The sequence below is a fragment of the Panthera pardus genome, unplaced genomic scaffold (genome assembly GCF_024362965.1).
Source record: "Panthera pardus isolate Hobbes unplaced genomic scaffold, ASM2436296v1 HiC_scaffold_27, whole genome shotgun sequence".
NCBI lineage: Eukaryota > Metazoa > Chordata > Mammalia > Carnivora > Felidae > Panthera > Panthera pardus.
In genome coordinates, this window is record NW_026526843.1 from 68,577,327 (window position 1) to 68,591,783 (window position 14,457).

The following is a 14,457-nucleotide window of genomic DNA, read 5'->3' on the forward strand; positions in this document are numbered from 1 at the left end:
TTCATGGTTTGCCTCTCTTTTTTATTTCCCTCTGTTCAGTATTTTGTATCCTTTGGGTAAATACCTGCTAGTGCAATTGCTGGATTGTAGTGTAGCTCTATTTTTAACTTTTTGAGGAACCTCCATACTTTTTTCCAGAGTGGCTGCACCAGTTTGCATTCTGACCAGCAGTGTAAGAAAGTTCCCCCTTCTCCACATCCTTGCCAATATCTGTTGTTTTCCTGTGTTGTTAATTTTAGGCAATCTGACTGGTGTGAGGTGGTATCTCACTGTACTTTTGATTTGTATTTCCCTGATGATGAGTGATATTGAGCATCTTTTCATTTGTCTGTTGGCCATCTGGATGTCTTCTTTGGAAAAATGTCTATTCATGTCTTCTGCCCATTTTTTAATTGGGTTATTTGTTTTTGGTGTGTTAAGTTGTATAAGTTGTTTATATATTTTGGATACTAACCTTTTATCAGATGTGTCATTTGCAAATACCTTCTCTCATTTCATAGGTTGCCTTTTAGTTTTGTTGATTGTTTTCTTTGCTGTGCAGAAGCTTTTTATTTTGATGTACTCCTCATAGTTTCTTTTGCTTTTTGTTTCCCTGGCATCCAGAGAGATATCTAGAAAGAAGTTGCTTATGGCCATTGTCAAAGTGGTTACTGCCTGTGTTCTCTAGGATTTTGATGGTTTCCTGTCTCACAATTAGGTCTTGCATCCACTTTTTATTTACATGGTGGCGAATTTATTTTCATGATGGTGTAAGAAAGTGGTCCAGTTCCATACTTTGGCATGTTGCTGTCCAGTTGTGTCAACACCATTTGTTGAAGAGACTCTGTTTCCATTGGGTATTCTTTCCTGATTTGTCGAAGATTAGTTGACCATATAGTTGTGGGTTCATTTTTGGGTTTTCTCTTCTGTTCCATTGATCTATATGTGTCTGTTTTTGTGCCAGTAACATACTGAACTGATCACTACAACTTTGTAATATAACCAGAATTCTGGAATTGTGATGCCTCTGGCTTTGCTTTTCTTTTTCAAAATATTGAAAATATTTGGCTATTTAGGGTCTTTTGCAGTTACATTCAAATTTTAGGTATGTTTGTTTTGGCTCTGTGAAAAATACTGGTGGTATTTTGAATAGGGATTGCATTAAATGTGTAGATTGTTTTAGGTAGTATAGATATTGTAACAATATTTGTTCTTCCAATCTATGAGCGTGGAATGTCTTTCCATTTCTTTGTGTCATCCTCAGTTTCTTTCATCAGTATTTTATAGTTTTCAGAGTACAAGCCTTTTATCTCTTTGGTTATGTTCATCCCTCGGTGTCTTATGGTTTTGGATGCAATTATGAATGGGATTAATACCTTGATTTCTCTTTCAGCTGCTTCATTATTGGTGTATGGAAATGCAATAGATTTCTGTACATTGATTTTGTATCCTGTGACTTTAAGGAAATTGTGTATCAGTTCTAGCAATTTTTTGGTAGACTCCAAAAAAATGTGGCTAGGACTTCCAGAACTATGTTAAATAACAGTGGTGAGAGTGGACATCCCTGTCTTGTTCCTGAGCATAGATGAATAGCTCTCAGTTTTTCCCCATCAAGGATGATATTAGTTGTGGGTGTTTCATATATGGCCTTTATAAGTTTGAAATATGTTCTCTCTATCCCTACTTTATTGAGGGTGTTTATCATGAATAGTTGTTGTACCTTGTTAAATGCTTTTTCTGCATCTATTGAAAGGATCATGTTTCTTATCCTTTCTTTTATTAATGTGGTATATCACATTGATTGCTTAATGAATTTTTTTTAATGTGGTGTATCATATTGATTGATTTACAAATATTGATCTACTCTTGCAGACCAGGAATAAATCCCATGTGATCATAGTAAATGATTCTTTTAATGTGGTGTTGGATTCAATTTGCTAGGATTTTGTTGAGAATTGTTCACATCCATGTGCATCAGAGACATTGACCTATCATTCTCTTTTTTGGTGGATTCTTTGTCTGGTTTTGGGTAATGCTGGCCTCATAGAATGAATTTGGAAGTTTTCTTTACATTTCTAGTTTTTTAGAATAGTTTGAGAAGAATAGATGTTAGCTCTTCTTTATTTGTTTTCTTAAAATTTTCTTTTAATGTTTATTTTTGAGAGAGAGAGACAGCGCAAGCAGGGGAAGGGCAGAGAGAGAAAGAGGGAAATACAGAATCTGAAGCCAGCTCCAGGCTCTGAGTGGTCAGCACAGAGCCCAACATGGGGCCCAAACTCACGAACTGTGAGATCATGACCTGAGCTGAAGTCTGACACTTAACTGACTGAGCCACCCAGGCACCCCATTAGCTCTTCTTTAAATGTTATGTAGAATTCCCCTGTGAAGCTGTCTGGCCTTGGACTTTTGTTTGCTGGGAGTTTTCTGATTGCTGATTCAATTTCTTTGCTGGTTATGTGTCTGTTCAAGTTTTCTATTTCTTCCTGTTTCAGTTTTGGTAGTTTATATGTTTTTAGGAATTTATCCATTTATTCTAGGTTGTCCAATTTGTTGTCATATAATTTTTCATAATATTCTTTTATAATTGTTTGTATTTCTGTGGTGTTGGTTGTTATTTCTCCTCTCTCATTTGTGATTTTATTTATTTGCGTCCTTTCTCTTTTCTTTTTGATAAGTATGGCTAGCGGTTTATCAACTTTATTAATTTTTTCAAAGAACCGGCTCCTAGCTTCATTGGTTTGTTATACTGTTTTTGTAGTTTCTATATAATTTCTTTCTGTTCTAATCTTTATTATTTCCTTCTTTGGCTTTAGGCTTCATTTGTTGTTGTTTTTCTAGCTACTTTAAGTGTAAGGTTAGGTTGTTTATTTGAGATTTTCTTGCTTCTTCAGGTAGGCCTGTATTGTTATACTTCCCTTTTAAGACCACTTTTGCTGCATCCCAAAGGTTTTGGACCATTATGTTTTCATTTTCATTTGTTTTCATGTATTTTTTAATTTCTTCCCTGATTTCCTGGTTGACCCATTCGTTCTTTAGTAGCATGTTGTTTAATCTCCATGTGTTTGTGGTTGTTCCAATTTGTATCTTGTGGTTGACTTCAAATTTCATAGTGTTGTGGTCAGAAAATATGCCTGGTATGATCTTAGTCTTTTTGTACTTGCTGAGGCCTGATTTGTGACCTAGTATGTGATATGTTCTGGAGAATGTCTTATGTACACTTGAAAAAAATGTGTATTCTGTTGCTTTAGGATGAAATGTTCTGAATATATCTGTTAAGTCCATCTAAACTAGTGTGTTATTCAAAGCCATTGTTTCCTTGTTGATTTTCTGCTTAGATGATATGTCCATTGCCCTAAGTGGAGTGTTAAAGTCCCCTACTATTGTGTTATTTATCAATAAGTTCCTTTATGTTTCCTAGTAATTGTTATATATATTTGGGTGTTCCGAGTTGGGGGCATAAATATTTAGGACTGTCAGATATTCTTGATGGATAGTCCCCTTTCTTATAATGTAGTATCTTTGTTCATCTTTTGTTAGAGTCTTTGGTTTAAAATTTAGTTTGTCTACAGAGAGGGAGGGAGGCAAACCACAGGAGATTCTTAAATACAGAGAACAAACTGAGGGTGGATGGGAAGGGGTGAGGGAGAGGAGAAAATGGGTGCTGGGCATGGAGGAAGGCACCTGTTGGGATGAGCACTGGATGTTGTATGTAATCCAATCTGACAACGAATTATATTAAAAAAAACATTTAGTTTGTCTAATATAAGTATTGCTACTCTGGCTTGCTTTTGACTTCCATTTGCATGATAAATATTTCTCCATCACCTCATTTCAATCTGTAGGTGTCTTTAGGTCTAAAATGAGTCTCTTGTAGGCGCATAAAAACAAAACTGGGTCTTGTTTTTTTTTTCATTCTGACACCCTGTGCGTTGATTGGAGCATTTAGTCCATTTACATTCACAGTAATAATTATTGATAGATATGTAGTGCCACTTTATTACTTGTTTTGTCATTGTTTCTGGAGATTTTCCCTAATATTTCTAGTCTTTGTTGCTTTTGGTCTTTCTTTCCCACTTAGAGTCCCCTTTAATATTTCTTTCAGGGTTGGTTTAGTGGTCACAAACTGCTTTAGTTTTTGTTTGAGGAAACTCTTTATCTCTCCTTCTATTTTGAATGATAGCCTTGCTGGATACAGTATTCTTGGCTACAGATTTTTCTCATTCAGCATGTTGAATATATCATACCCCACTCCCTTCTGACTTGCTAATTTAATTACAAATTTAATTACAGTATGTCTTGATGTTATCCTGCTTTGTTGATTTACGTGGGAGTTCTCTGTGCCTCCTGGATTTGTATGTTTCTTTCTCCAGATTAAGGAAGTTCTCAGCTATTATTTCCTCAAAAAACTTCTGTCCCCTTTGCTGAACTTTATTTATTTTTATTTTTATTTTTATTTTTTTCAATATATTAAATTTATTGTCAAATTGGTTTCCATACAACACCCAGTGCTCATCCCAAAAGGTGCCCTCCTCAACACCCATCACCCACCCTCCCCTCTCTTCCACCCCCCATCAACCCTCAGTTTGTTCTCAGTTTTTAATAGTCTCTTATGCTTTGACTCTCTCCCACTCTAACCTCTTTTTTTTTTTTTTCCTTCCCCTCCTCCATGGGTTTCTGTTGAGTTTCTCAGGATCCACATAAGAGTGAAAACATATGGTATCTGTCTTTCTCTGTATGGCTTATTTCACTTAGCATCACACTCTCCAGTTGCATCCACGTTGCTACAAAGGGCCATATTTCGTTCTTTCTCATTGCCATGTAGTACTCCATTGTGTATATAAACCACAATTTCTTTATCCATTCGTCAGTTGATGGACATTTAGGCTCTTTCCATAATTTGGCTATTGTTGAGAGTGCTGCTATAAACATTGGGGTACAAGTGCCCCTATGCATCAGTACTCCTGTATCCCTTGGGTAAATTCCTAGCAGTGCTATTGCTGGGTCATAGGGTAGGTCTATTTTTAATTTTCTGAGGAACCTCCACACTGCTTTCCAGAGCGGCTGCACCAATTTGCATTCCCACCAACAGTGCAAGAGGGTTCCCGTTTCTCCACATCCTCGCCAGCATCTATAGTCTCCTGATTTGTTCATTTTGGCCACTCTGACTGGTGTGAGGTGATATCTGAGTGTGGTTTTGATTTGTATTTCCCTGATAAGGAGCGACGTTGAGCATCTTTTCATGTGCCTGTTGGCCATCCAGATGTCTTCTTTAGAGAAGTGTCTATTCATGTTTTCTGCCCATTTCTTCACTGGGTTATTTGTTTTCCGGGTGTGGAGTTTGGTGAGCTCTTTATAGATTTTGGATACTAGCCCTTTGTCCGATATGTCATTTGCAAATATCTTTTCCCATTCCGTTGGTTGCCTTTTAGTTTTGTTGGTTGTTTCCTTTGCTGTGCAGAAGCTTTTTATCTTCATAAGGTCCCAGTAATTCATTTTTGCTTTTAATTCCCTTGCCTTTGGGGATATGTCGAGTAAGAGATTGCTACGGCTGAGGTCAGAGAGGTCTTTTCCTGCTTTCTCCTCTAAGGTTTTGATGGTTTCCTGTCTCACATTCAGGTCCTTTATCCATTTTGAGTTTATTTTTGTGAATGGTGTGAGAAAGTGGTCTAGTTTCAACCTTCTGCATGTTGCTGTCCAGTTCTCCCAGCACCATTTGTTAAAGAGACTGTCTTTTTTCCATTGGATGTTCTTTCCTGCTTTGTCAAAGATGAGTTGGCCATATGTTTGTGGGTCTAGTTCTGGGGTTTCTATTCTATTCCATTGGTCTATGTGTCTGTTTTTGTGCCAATACCATGCTGTCTTGATGATGACAGCTTTGTAGTAGAGGCTAAAGTCTGGGATTGTGCTGCCTCCTGCTTTGGTCTTCTTCTTCAAAATTGCTTTGGCTATTCGGGGCCTTTTGTGGTTCCATATGAATTTTAGAATTGCTTGTTCTAGTTTCGAGAAGAATGCTGGTGCAATTTTGATTGGGATTGCATTGAATGTGTAGATAGCTTTGGGTAGTATGGACATTTTGACAATATTTATTCTTCCAATCCATGAGCAGGGAATGTCTTTCCATTTCTTTATATCTTCTTCAAGTACCTTCATAAGCTTTCTATAGTTTTCGGCATACAGATCTTTTACATCTTTGGTTAGATTTATCCCTGGGTATTTTATGCTTCTTGGTGCAATTGTGAATGGGATCAGTTTCTTTATTTGTCTTTCTGTTGCTTCATTGTTAGTGTATAAGAATGCAACTGATTTCTGTACATTGATTTTGTATCCTGCAACTTTGCTGAATTCATGTATCAGTTCTACCCTTTGCTGAATTTTAACATACTTTTATCAATTCCAGTGGTGAGCTCCTTGGTGATCCTTATTTTTTAGATAGATTTATTCCATCTAAGAACATATCGTATGTCCCCAGTTTTTAAAAAATATTCAGCACTACCTCCATTAGTTATTGGCTAGAATCAAAGATTGGAAGTGACAGAAGTCTTTAAATTTACCTGGAAAAAAAATTCTCTAAAAATCTAAAGTTAGCTTTTTTAACCCAAGAAATACCTCAGCATATTAATATTAAAGATGCAGGTAGTGAAGATTATAATGGTACAGATTAAAGAGTAGATTTCCATAATTACATTTCATATTTGTTAACTTTCAGCTTGGAATTTGGCTGTGCAATGCGACAAAGACCCAGTGACAATGAGAGAGTTTTTCATCCTTTCTTACAAGGTAAGTCTCTTCTAATAAGAATCTCATGAAGGGACCGCAACAAGGGTATGTCCACTCTGGCTATGGCCAAGGACTAAATATAGAGTGGTATTGACTTTTACACTGGGAACTTTTAGAATACACATCTAAACAGGAATGGCCTACGGAGAATTAGATCCCTAGGGGAACAATGTGCAAACATGGAGCAGTTCTCCCCATACCAAAATAGCACGAACAACAATCAGGGAACCTAAAGTTCTACCATAAGGGACTTATTCCCTTACTTTTGAAGGAATTTCAGTCTCTCAGAGTCCTATATTAAAATATAACTCTCTTTAGGATTGGAATACTCTAAGTTGTCAACTAATAAAGTTTTGGAACAGTTATAAGTCAATAGGAGTATAGAATAGGCAACTGGGGTCATCAGGATGTGAAAAGAATGCTAAGAATCTTAGGCCTACTTTATAATTTTTCCTAGAACAGGTTCTGGGTATAAGTATTTGTAAGATTATTTTGCAATTAGAAACATTTTAAAACAGTCATTAGCCTCCAAGTTGGAGAGATCAAATGCCAGAAAGGAAACAATATTGATGAGAGAATAAAAAAAGAGGGGCTAAGAATATCTGTCTTACACATTGAGGAGTACACAGTCTGATATGTTGATATAGATGAAATGTTAAGAGTTTTAGAACTGAAATGAACTATAGAGCTAATCTAGTATACTCCCTCATTTTAAATACGAGTAACCTGAGACCTAGAGATATTGGGTGTTTTGAAATGCTGTTAATTCAATGACAGTGATGATTATGATCACTAAACATTCTGAGAGATTAAGAAATAGTCTTTCGGGGCGCCTGGGTGGCTCAGTCGGTTGGGCATCTGACTTCGGCTCAGGTCACGATCTCGCGGTCCGCGGGTTCGAGCCCCGCGTCGGGCTCTGGGCTGATGGCTCAGAGCCTGGACCCTGCTTCGGATTCTGTGTTTCCCTCTCTCTCTGCCCCTCCCCCGTTCATGCTGTGTCTCTCTCTGTCTGAAAAATAAATAAACGTTAAAAAAAAATTAAAAAAAAAAAAGAAATAGTCTTTCACAGCTTAGGTATAATTGCTATTTAAATTAGGTGAAATAAATTAGTTTTAGTTTGAACATTTTTGATAGTACTAGCAGGGTTCTATGTAAGAATCCGAAGTGGCCCAGTGGTTTATTGTAGTAAAAGCTGGGAGCTTTTTCTAAAGTTAGAGGACAAGGTTTAATGATTAGGTTATCCTAATGCCTGTCAAGATTTGGTATTGTCTCTTTCAACCATGACAATATGTGTGGTATTTTCAGCTCTATTCAATACAAAGGAGAAATCTATTTGCCAGGGGAAAACTCACTTAGAAATTACAACATAAAGCAAGAAGTAAATCACTAGATAGAAATACAGGGCCAAATGACAGTACTTATCACTGGGAAGATAAGAAAATTGTGAAGACATGAAGCTTTTTATCTCTAGAAAGTTCCTTAAAAACAATGGAAAGTAATATAAAATTAAAACCGTAAATCAGTGTTATAGTCTGTATAAGGTGAGGTGTGTTTTTCCAGCTGAATTTTTTCATTCAGACAGGATGTTGCTGATATTCATTTTGATTGTTTGTGTTCACCTGGCAGAATTCGCACTATTCATTGATGTTCTGGTTATTTCTTATCAGCTGTCCCGGTTTTGTCCTTCTGATCAAGTAATTCTGATTGCACAGAAAACATGTTTACTTATGGCAGCTGCAGTTGATCTAGAGCAAGGGAGAAAAGCTTCAACAACTTCTGAACAGGTAATGTGCAACCTTCAAAGAAAACACAAGGAAGAGTTTAGTGTGCCATTTGGTGTGTTTGCCTTCCCTGATGCAGTTCTTTCTGATTCTCTTTAAAGAATCCTTTCATCCTTTCCAGCAGCATCTTGATTTCAAAGGTTTGTAATGGCTCATTCCTCCCTAAGGAAAGGTCACATTTGGCTTGGCCTCTTCTTTTAAAAAGATTGAATATCTCTTCTTTTAAAATGTCTCTTTCCATGGACCACTCTTTCTGAATCTGTTTTTAGCTATTCTTCATCATCTCCCTGCAATCATATGTGGCCTATAAGAATGAGATTTTTTTCTATTTTTGTTTCCTTTTACACATTCTCTAAGGAAGAATTCATCTACCTCCACAGCTTTGATAACCATCTGATTATTTACTTGGCTTGTTTTTCTTCACTCTAATTGGATTTGCTTTCTTTAGCCCACACCCTTAAATATTTTATCAGTAACTGAATTTTAACAAGAAGACAGAATTACTGCCTTTGCCTGAATTCCACTCTTAGCTTCATAAATCTTACCCCTTTTAAGAAATACCAACATCAACATCCCTGTCTCCCATGGACCAGAGTATTGGTTTATCTTTAGTTTTTTACCATCTTTCTTCCAAGCTAAGAAAATTGTCTCTAAGTTAGACCAGTAGCATTTTGGTATGATTTTAAAATCTAGATCTCTCTGCTTATTATCTCTTACCTAGACAAAGAAAACTTCCCAATTTCCCATATTTGCCAGCTTTTCTTTCCAAATCGTATAAAATCCTTCCTGCTGTTTATTTCCTTCCTTCTGTTAATTTCTTCTTTCATATTATTCTTCAGATCTGGAACAAACTGTCACCACATCTCTGCCAACATATTTCCCTTCCTTTCTGTTCCCTTGTTGAGTTCAACTAAACATTAGAGGAGCACCTGGGTGGCTCAGTCAGTTGATTCTCTGACTCTTGATTTCGACTCAGGTCATGGTCCCAGGGTCGTGGGATTGAGCCCTTTGTAGGGCTCTGCACTGAGCTGGAACCTGCTTGGGATTCTCTCTCTCTCTCTCTCTCTCTCTCTCTCTCTCTCCCTCTCCCTCTCCCTCTCCCTCTCCCTCTCCCTCTCCCTCTCCCTCTCCCTCTCCCCCCCCCCTGCCGCCCCTTCCCCTATTCTTGCTCATTCTCCCTCTCTCTCTAAAAAACAACGACAGAAAAAAAAGAAAGAAAAGAAGACCATTTGAGTACCAAATACTCTGCTAGTACTGGAGATAAAGAGGACAAAATCCTTATCCTCGAGGAGTAAAGGGGCCTCTTTTTAGAAATCTTTCCATTGTAAAAGATGAGAAAAGAATCTTTGTGCCCCAGAGCAAAATCAAACCAACCATTTTGCTTCTTAACAAGTATGAGTAAATGTGATTTTATTCTCGATAGGGTCTTTTGCTTTACTTAAAAATAGTAATAACATCTTGTTTTTGCATAGTGCTTTTAACCTTTTAAAAGTTTTTCCTTAAGTTGATAGTCCTGACTTTGTTAAATTTTGTATCTCAGTGAATAGAGATCAAATTGATGTGAGGGAAATTTCACACTCTTAAATTCATTCCTTTGTTTTGTCTTTTTCCAACAACTGTTCTTTTTTTCTGTATTCTTTCTCTTGCATACATTAATGTTCCCTAAAAACTCTAACCTAGTAACCCTTCTATAATCTTCTTTGCTTTTGAAAGAATAGATCATTGAAGATGCACTTCTTCCTATCACCATCTAAGTCTGATCCCTATGAATTAGACCTTGGTGCTGTCTCTCAGTAAAGACTTGTGGAATTCTATTATATTTATCTACTCCTTGTTCTCTAAATACTCATGAATTAGAGTTTTCCAAATAAATAGATGATGAAGGAATATAGATGGAATATGTAATGTTATCAACATTGTCTGTACTCCCCTGAGTATGAGTTAGGGGGAAGTAAAAGATGCTTTAAAAAATACAGCAGGTGTAATATATCTGTGTGTGTGTGTGTGTGTGTGTGTGTGTGAGAGAGAGAGAGAGAGAGAGAGAGAGAGAGAGATTGCATCTTATTCATTCACCTATGAATGAATACTTGGGTTCTTCTATAACTTGGCTATTATAAAATAATGCTGCAATAAACAAGGATACATACATCTTTTTAAATTAGTGTTTTTGTTTTCTTTGGTGATCCAGAATTACTAGATCATATGGTATTTCTATATTTAATTTTTTTAACTCCTTACATGTGTGAATAGGCTTATTTATTTCAGGTGAAAATGAAATCTGTACTTACCTTAAGCTCAACCAAGAATTGAAAACATATTAAAGCACATTATAATTAATGTATGTCATCTAAGAATATTACACTAACATGCTTTCAATTTTCCCTTCCATCTTTTGTACTATTGTTGTTACACATTTTACTTTACATATGTTATAAACCTTCAGTATATTGTTCTTATTTTTTATTGGGCCATAAATTTTTAAGAGCTATGAAATAGAAGTAAAATGTTCTTTATATTTATGTACATTTTAAGTACTTCTTCAAATCTTAATTTCTTTGTGGAGATCCAAATTACTGTCTGATACCCTATTCCTTCTACCTCAAGAACTTTATGAACAATTTTTTTTGTAGCGTAAATCTATTGAATTTCTTTAATGTTTTTCTGAAAAAGCATTCTTCCTTTATTTTTCAGTTATATTATTTAAATCCTTTTTGATCAGTTCATTAGCTGTTGTTATTTCCTGGAGATTCTTCTGAGGGGAATTCTTCCGTTTGGTCATTTTGGATAGTCCCTGGAGTGGTGAGGACCTGCAGGGCACTTCCCCTGTGCTGTGGTGTATAACTGGAGTTGCTGGGCGGGGCCGCAGTCCGACCTGATGTCTGCCCCCAGCCCACCGCTGGGGTCACAGACTGGTGTGTGCCTTCTCTTCCCCTCTCCTAGGGGCGAGATTCCCTGTGGGGTGGCGTGGCCCGTCTGGGCTACTTGCACACTGCCAGGCTTGTGGTGCTGGGGATCTGGCGTATTAGCTGGGGTGGGTAGGCAAGGTGCACGGGGGCAGGAGGGGCAGGCTTAGCTCGCTTCTCCTTAGGTGATCCACTTCAGGAGGGGCCCTGTGGCAGCGGGAGGGAGTCAGATCCGCTGCCGGAGGTTTGGCTCCGCAGAAGCACAGAGTTGGGTGTTTGCGCGGAGCGAGCAAGTTCCCTGGCAGGAACTGGTTCTCTTTGGGATTTTGGCTGGGGGATGGGCGGGGGAGATGGCGCTGGCGAGCGCCTTTGTTCCCCGCCAAGCTGAGCTCTGCTGTCCGGGGGCTCAGCAGCTCTCCCTCCCTTTGTCCTCCAGCCTTCCCGCTTTCTGAGCAGAGCTGTTAACTTATGACCTCCCAGACGCTAAGTCACGCTTGCTGTCGGAACACAGTCTGGCCCCTCCGCTTTTGCCAGCCAGACTCGGGGGCTCTGCTTGGCCGGCGAGCCGCCCCTCCGCCCCGGCTCCCTCCCGCCAGTCCGTGGAGGGACTCGCCGCCCTTCCTACCCTCTTCCGTGGGCCTCTCGTCTGCGCTTGGCTCTGGAGACTCCGTTCTGCCTCTTCCTTTATTTTTCAAACATTGTTTTGCTGTGCATAGACTTTAGAACGTTAAGGGTTTTTTTTCTTTTTTCCTTTTTCATCAGTTCTTTTTAACTTTAGCACTTTAGAGATATCACTCCGCTGTTGGGCTTGCACAATTGCTGAGGAGTCTGTTAGTCTCATCTTTATTTGGTATATAGATATCTTATTTTTCCCATTGATTGCCTACAGGAATTTCTTTTCATCTTTGCTTTTTAGCAGTTTGAATATACCATATCTAGGTTTTTAAAAAATTTCTTTTTAAATCCTTGCCATTCTTTGAGCTTTTTGCAATTATGGTTTGATGTGTTTCATTAAATTTGAAAAACTTCTTGACTACTATCTTTTCAAACATTTCTTCTGTCCCATTAATCTCTTTTCTCCTCCTAGGGTTCAATTTACACATATAGTAGACTATATGGTATTTTGTACCACAGGTCTTGTGTGTTGTGATATTTCTTTTTTTCTCATTTCTTCAATGTAGGTATTAAATATTTAATATGTAAACATTAAATAACACACTACTGCACAAGCAATGGACCAAATCAAAAATCAAACTGCAAATCAAAATATGTCTCCAAACAAACAAATAAAAAAGAAAATAGAATATTCCAAAACCTTGAGATGCAGCAAAAACAGGTTTTAGAGAGATATTTATGCTATAAATGCTTGTGTTAAGAAACAAATTCAGGGGCACCTGGGTGGCTCAGTCAGATTAAGCATCCAACTTCAGCTCAGGTCATGATCTCACTGTTCATGGGTTCAACCCCCCACCTTGGGCTCTCTGCAGTCAGCACAGAGCCTGCTTTGGATACTCTGTCTCTTTCTCTCTCTCTCTCTGCCCCTCACTCTCAAAAATAAACTTTAAAAAAAGTTCTCTAAAGGGGTGCCTGGGTGGCTCAGTCGGTTACGTGTCCAACTTTGGCTTAGGTCATGATCTTACAGTTTGTGAGTTTGAGCCGGCATCGGGCTCTGTGCTGACAGTTTGGAGCTTGTAGCCTGCTTCGGATTCTGTGTCTCCTTTTCTCTCTGCCCCTCCCCTGCTCGCACTCTATCTCTTTCTCTCTCTCTCAAAAATAAGTGAACATTTTTTTAAAAAGTTCTCTAAAAAAAGTTTAAATAAATAATACACCACAAAGAACTAGAAAAAGAAGAAACTTAGCTGAAATTTAGTAGAGGAAGGAAATAAAAATAAATAAATAAAATAGAGACCAGAATAAACAGCAACATAACATTGAAAGTAATTACCAGTTTTTCCAAAAAAATAAAATTGGCTATGCTTTAACTACATTAACTAAGAAAAAAAGAGAGAAGACTCAAAAACCAAAATGAGAAATGGAAGAGAAAATAATACAAGAGTTAATCAGATTATTATTATTATTGTGATAATAGATTAGGATAAACAATTATATACTAACAAATAAGATAACTTAGAAAAATAAAAACAGATAATTCCTAAAAATGCACAAGTTACCAAGATTGAATCATGAATCTTGAATCCAAGAAATAAGAAATCTTAGACCATTAACAAGAATGAAAGTTGAATTAGGAATAAAAAATTTCCTAGCACAGAATAGCCCAAGACTACATGGTATCATTGGTGAATTCTACCAAACTTTAAAAAACATAATTGATGACAATCTTTCAAAATCTTACAAATAATGGAATAGAGGGAACACATTCAAAATCATTCTGTGAGGCCAACATTACCCTGATACCAAAGCAGGATAAAAACAGTACAAGAACAAAAAAATTCCAATTTGTCTGATATAAATATTGGTACTCTGGCCTTCTTTTGACATCCATTTGTGTGATAAAGTTTCTCTACCTCCTCACTTTCAATCTGTAGGTGTCTTTAGGTCTAAAAATTAGTCTCTTGGGGCACCTGGGTGGCTCAGTCGGTTAAGCATCTGATTTTGGCTCAGGTCATGATCTCATGGTTTGTGGGTTTGAGTCCCGCATCGGGCTCTGTGCTGACAGCTCAGACCCTGGATCCTGCTTTAGATTCTGTGTCTCCTCCATCTCTGCACCCCCCCACCCCTGCTGTCACTCTGTCTCTCTATCAAAAATAAATAAACATTTAAAAAAATTTTTAAATGAGTCTCTTATAGACAGCGTATAAATAGGTCTTGTTTTTATTATCCATTCTGACACCCTGTGTCTTTTGATTGGATCGTTTAGTCCATTTACATTCAGAGTAATTCTTGATATATATGTATTTAATGCCATTTTATTACTACTTTTGTCATTGTTCCTGGAGATTGTCTCTGATCCTTTTTATGTCTTTGTCACTTTTAGTCTCTCCTTTGTACTCAAAAGA

At 37.5% G+C, this 14,457-nt stretch overlaps 1 protein-coding gene and 1 non-coding gene across 3 annotated transcripts in view; both read left to right on the top strand.

Annotated features, from left to right (window-relative positions):
• TEX11 (testis expressed 11) overlaps positions 1-14,457 on the top strand; it is a 246,857-nt gene that overhangs the window by 175,026 nt on the left and 57,374 nt on the right. For both annotated transcript variants that reach the window (XM_019428651.2, XM_019428652.2), the window contains exons 23-24: positions 6,686-6,756; positions 8,424-8,540. In XM_019428651.2, coding sequence (XP_019284196.1) covers positions 6,686-6,756; positions 8,424-8,540 — 188 coding nt within the window. The remainder of the gene's footprint in view (positions 1-6,685; positions 6,757-8,423; positions 8,541-14,457) is intronic.
• TRNAR-UCG (transfer RNA arginine (anticodon UCG)) lies at positions 7,588-7,672 on the top strand. Its single transcript has one exon. It is a non-coding gene; the product is annotated as a tRNA-Arg (tRNA).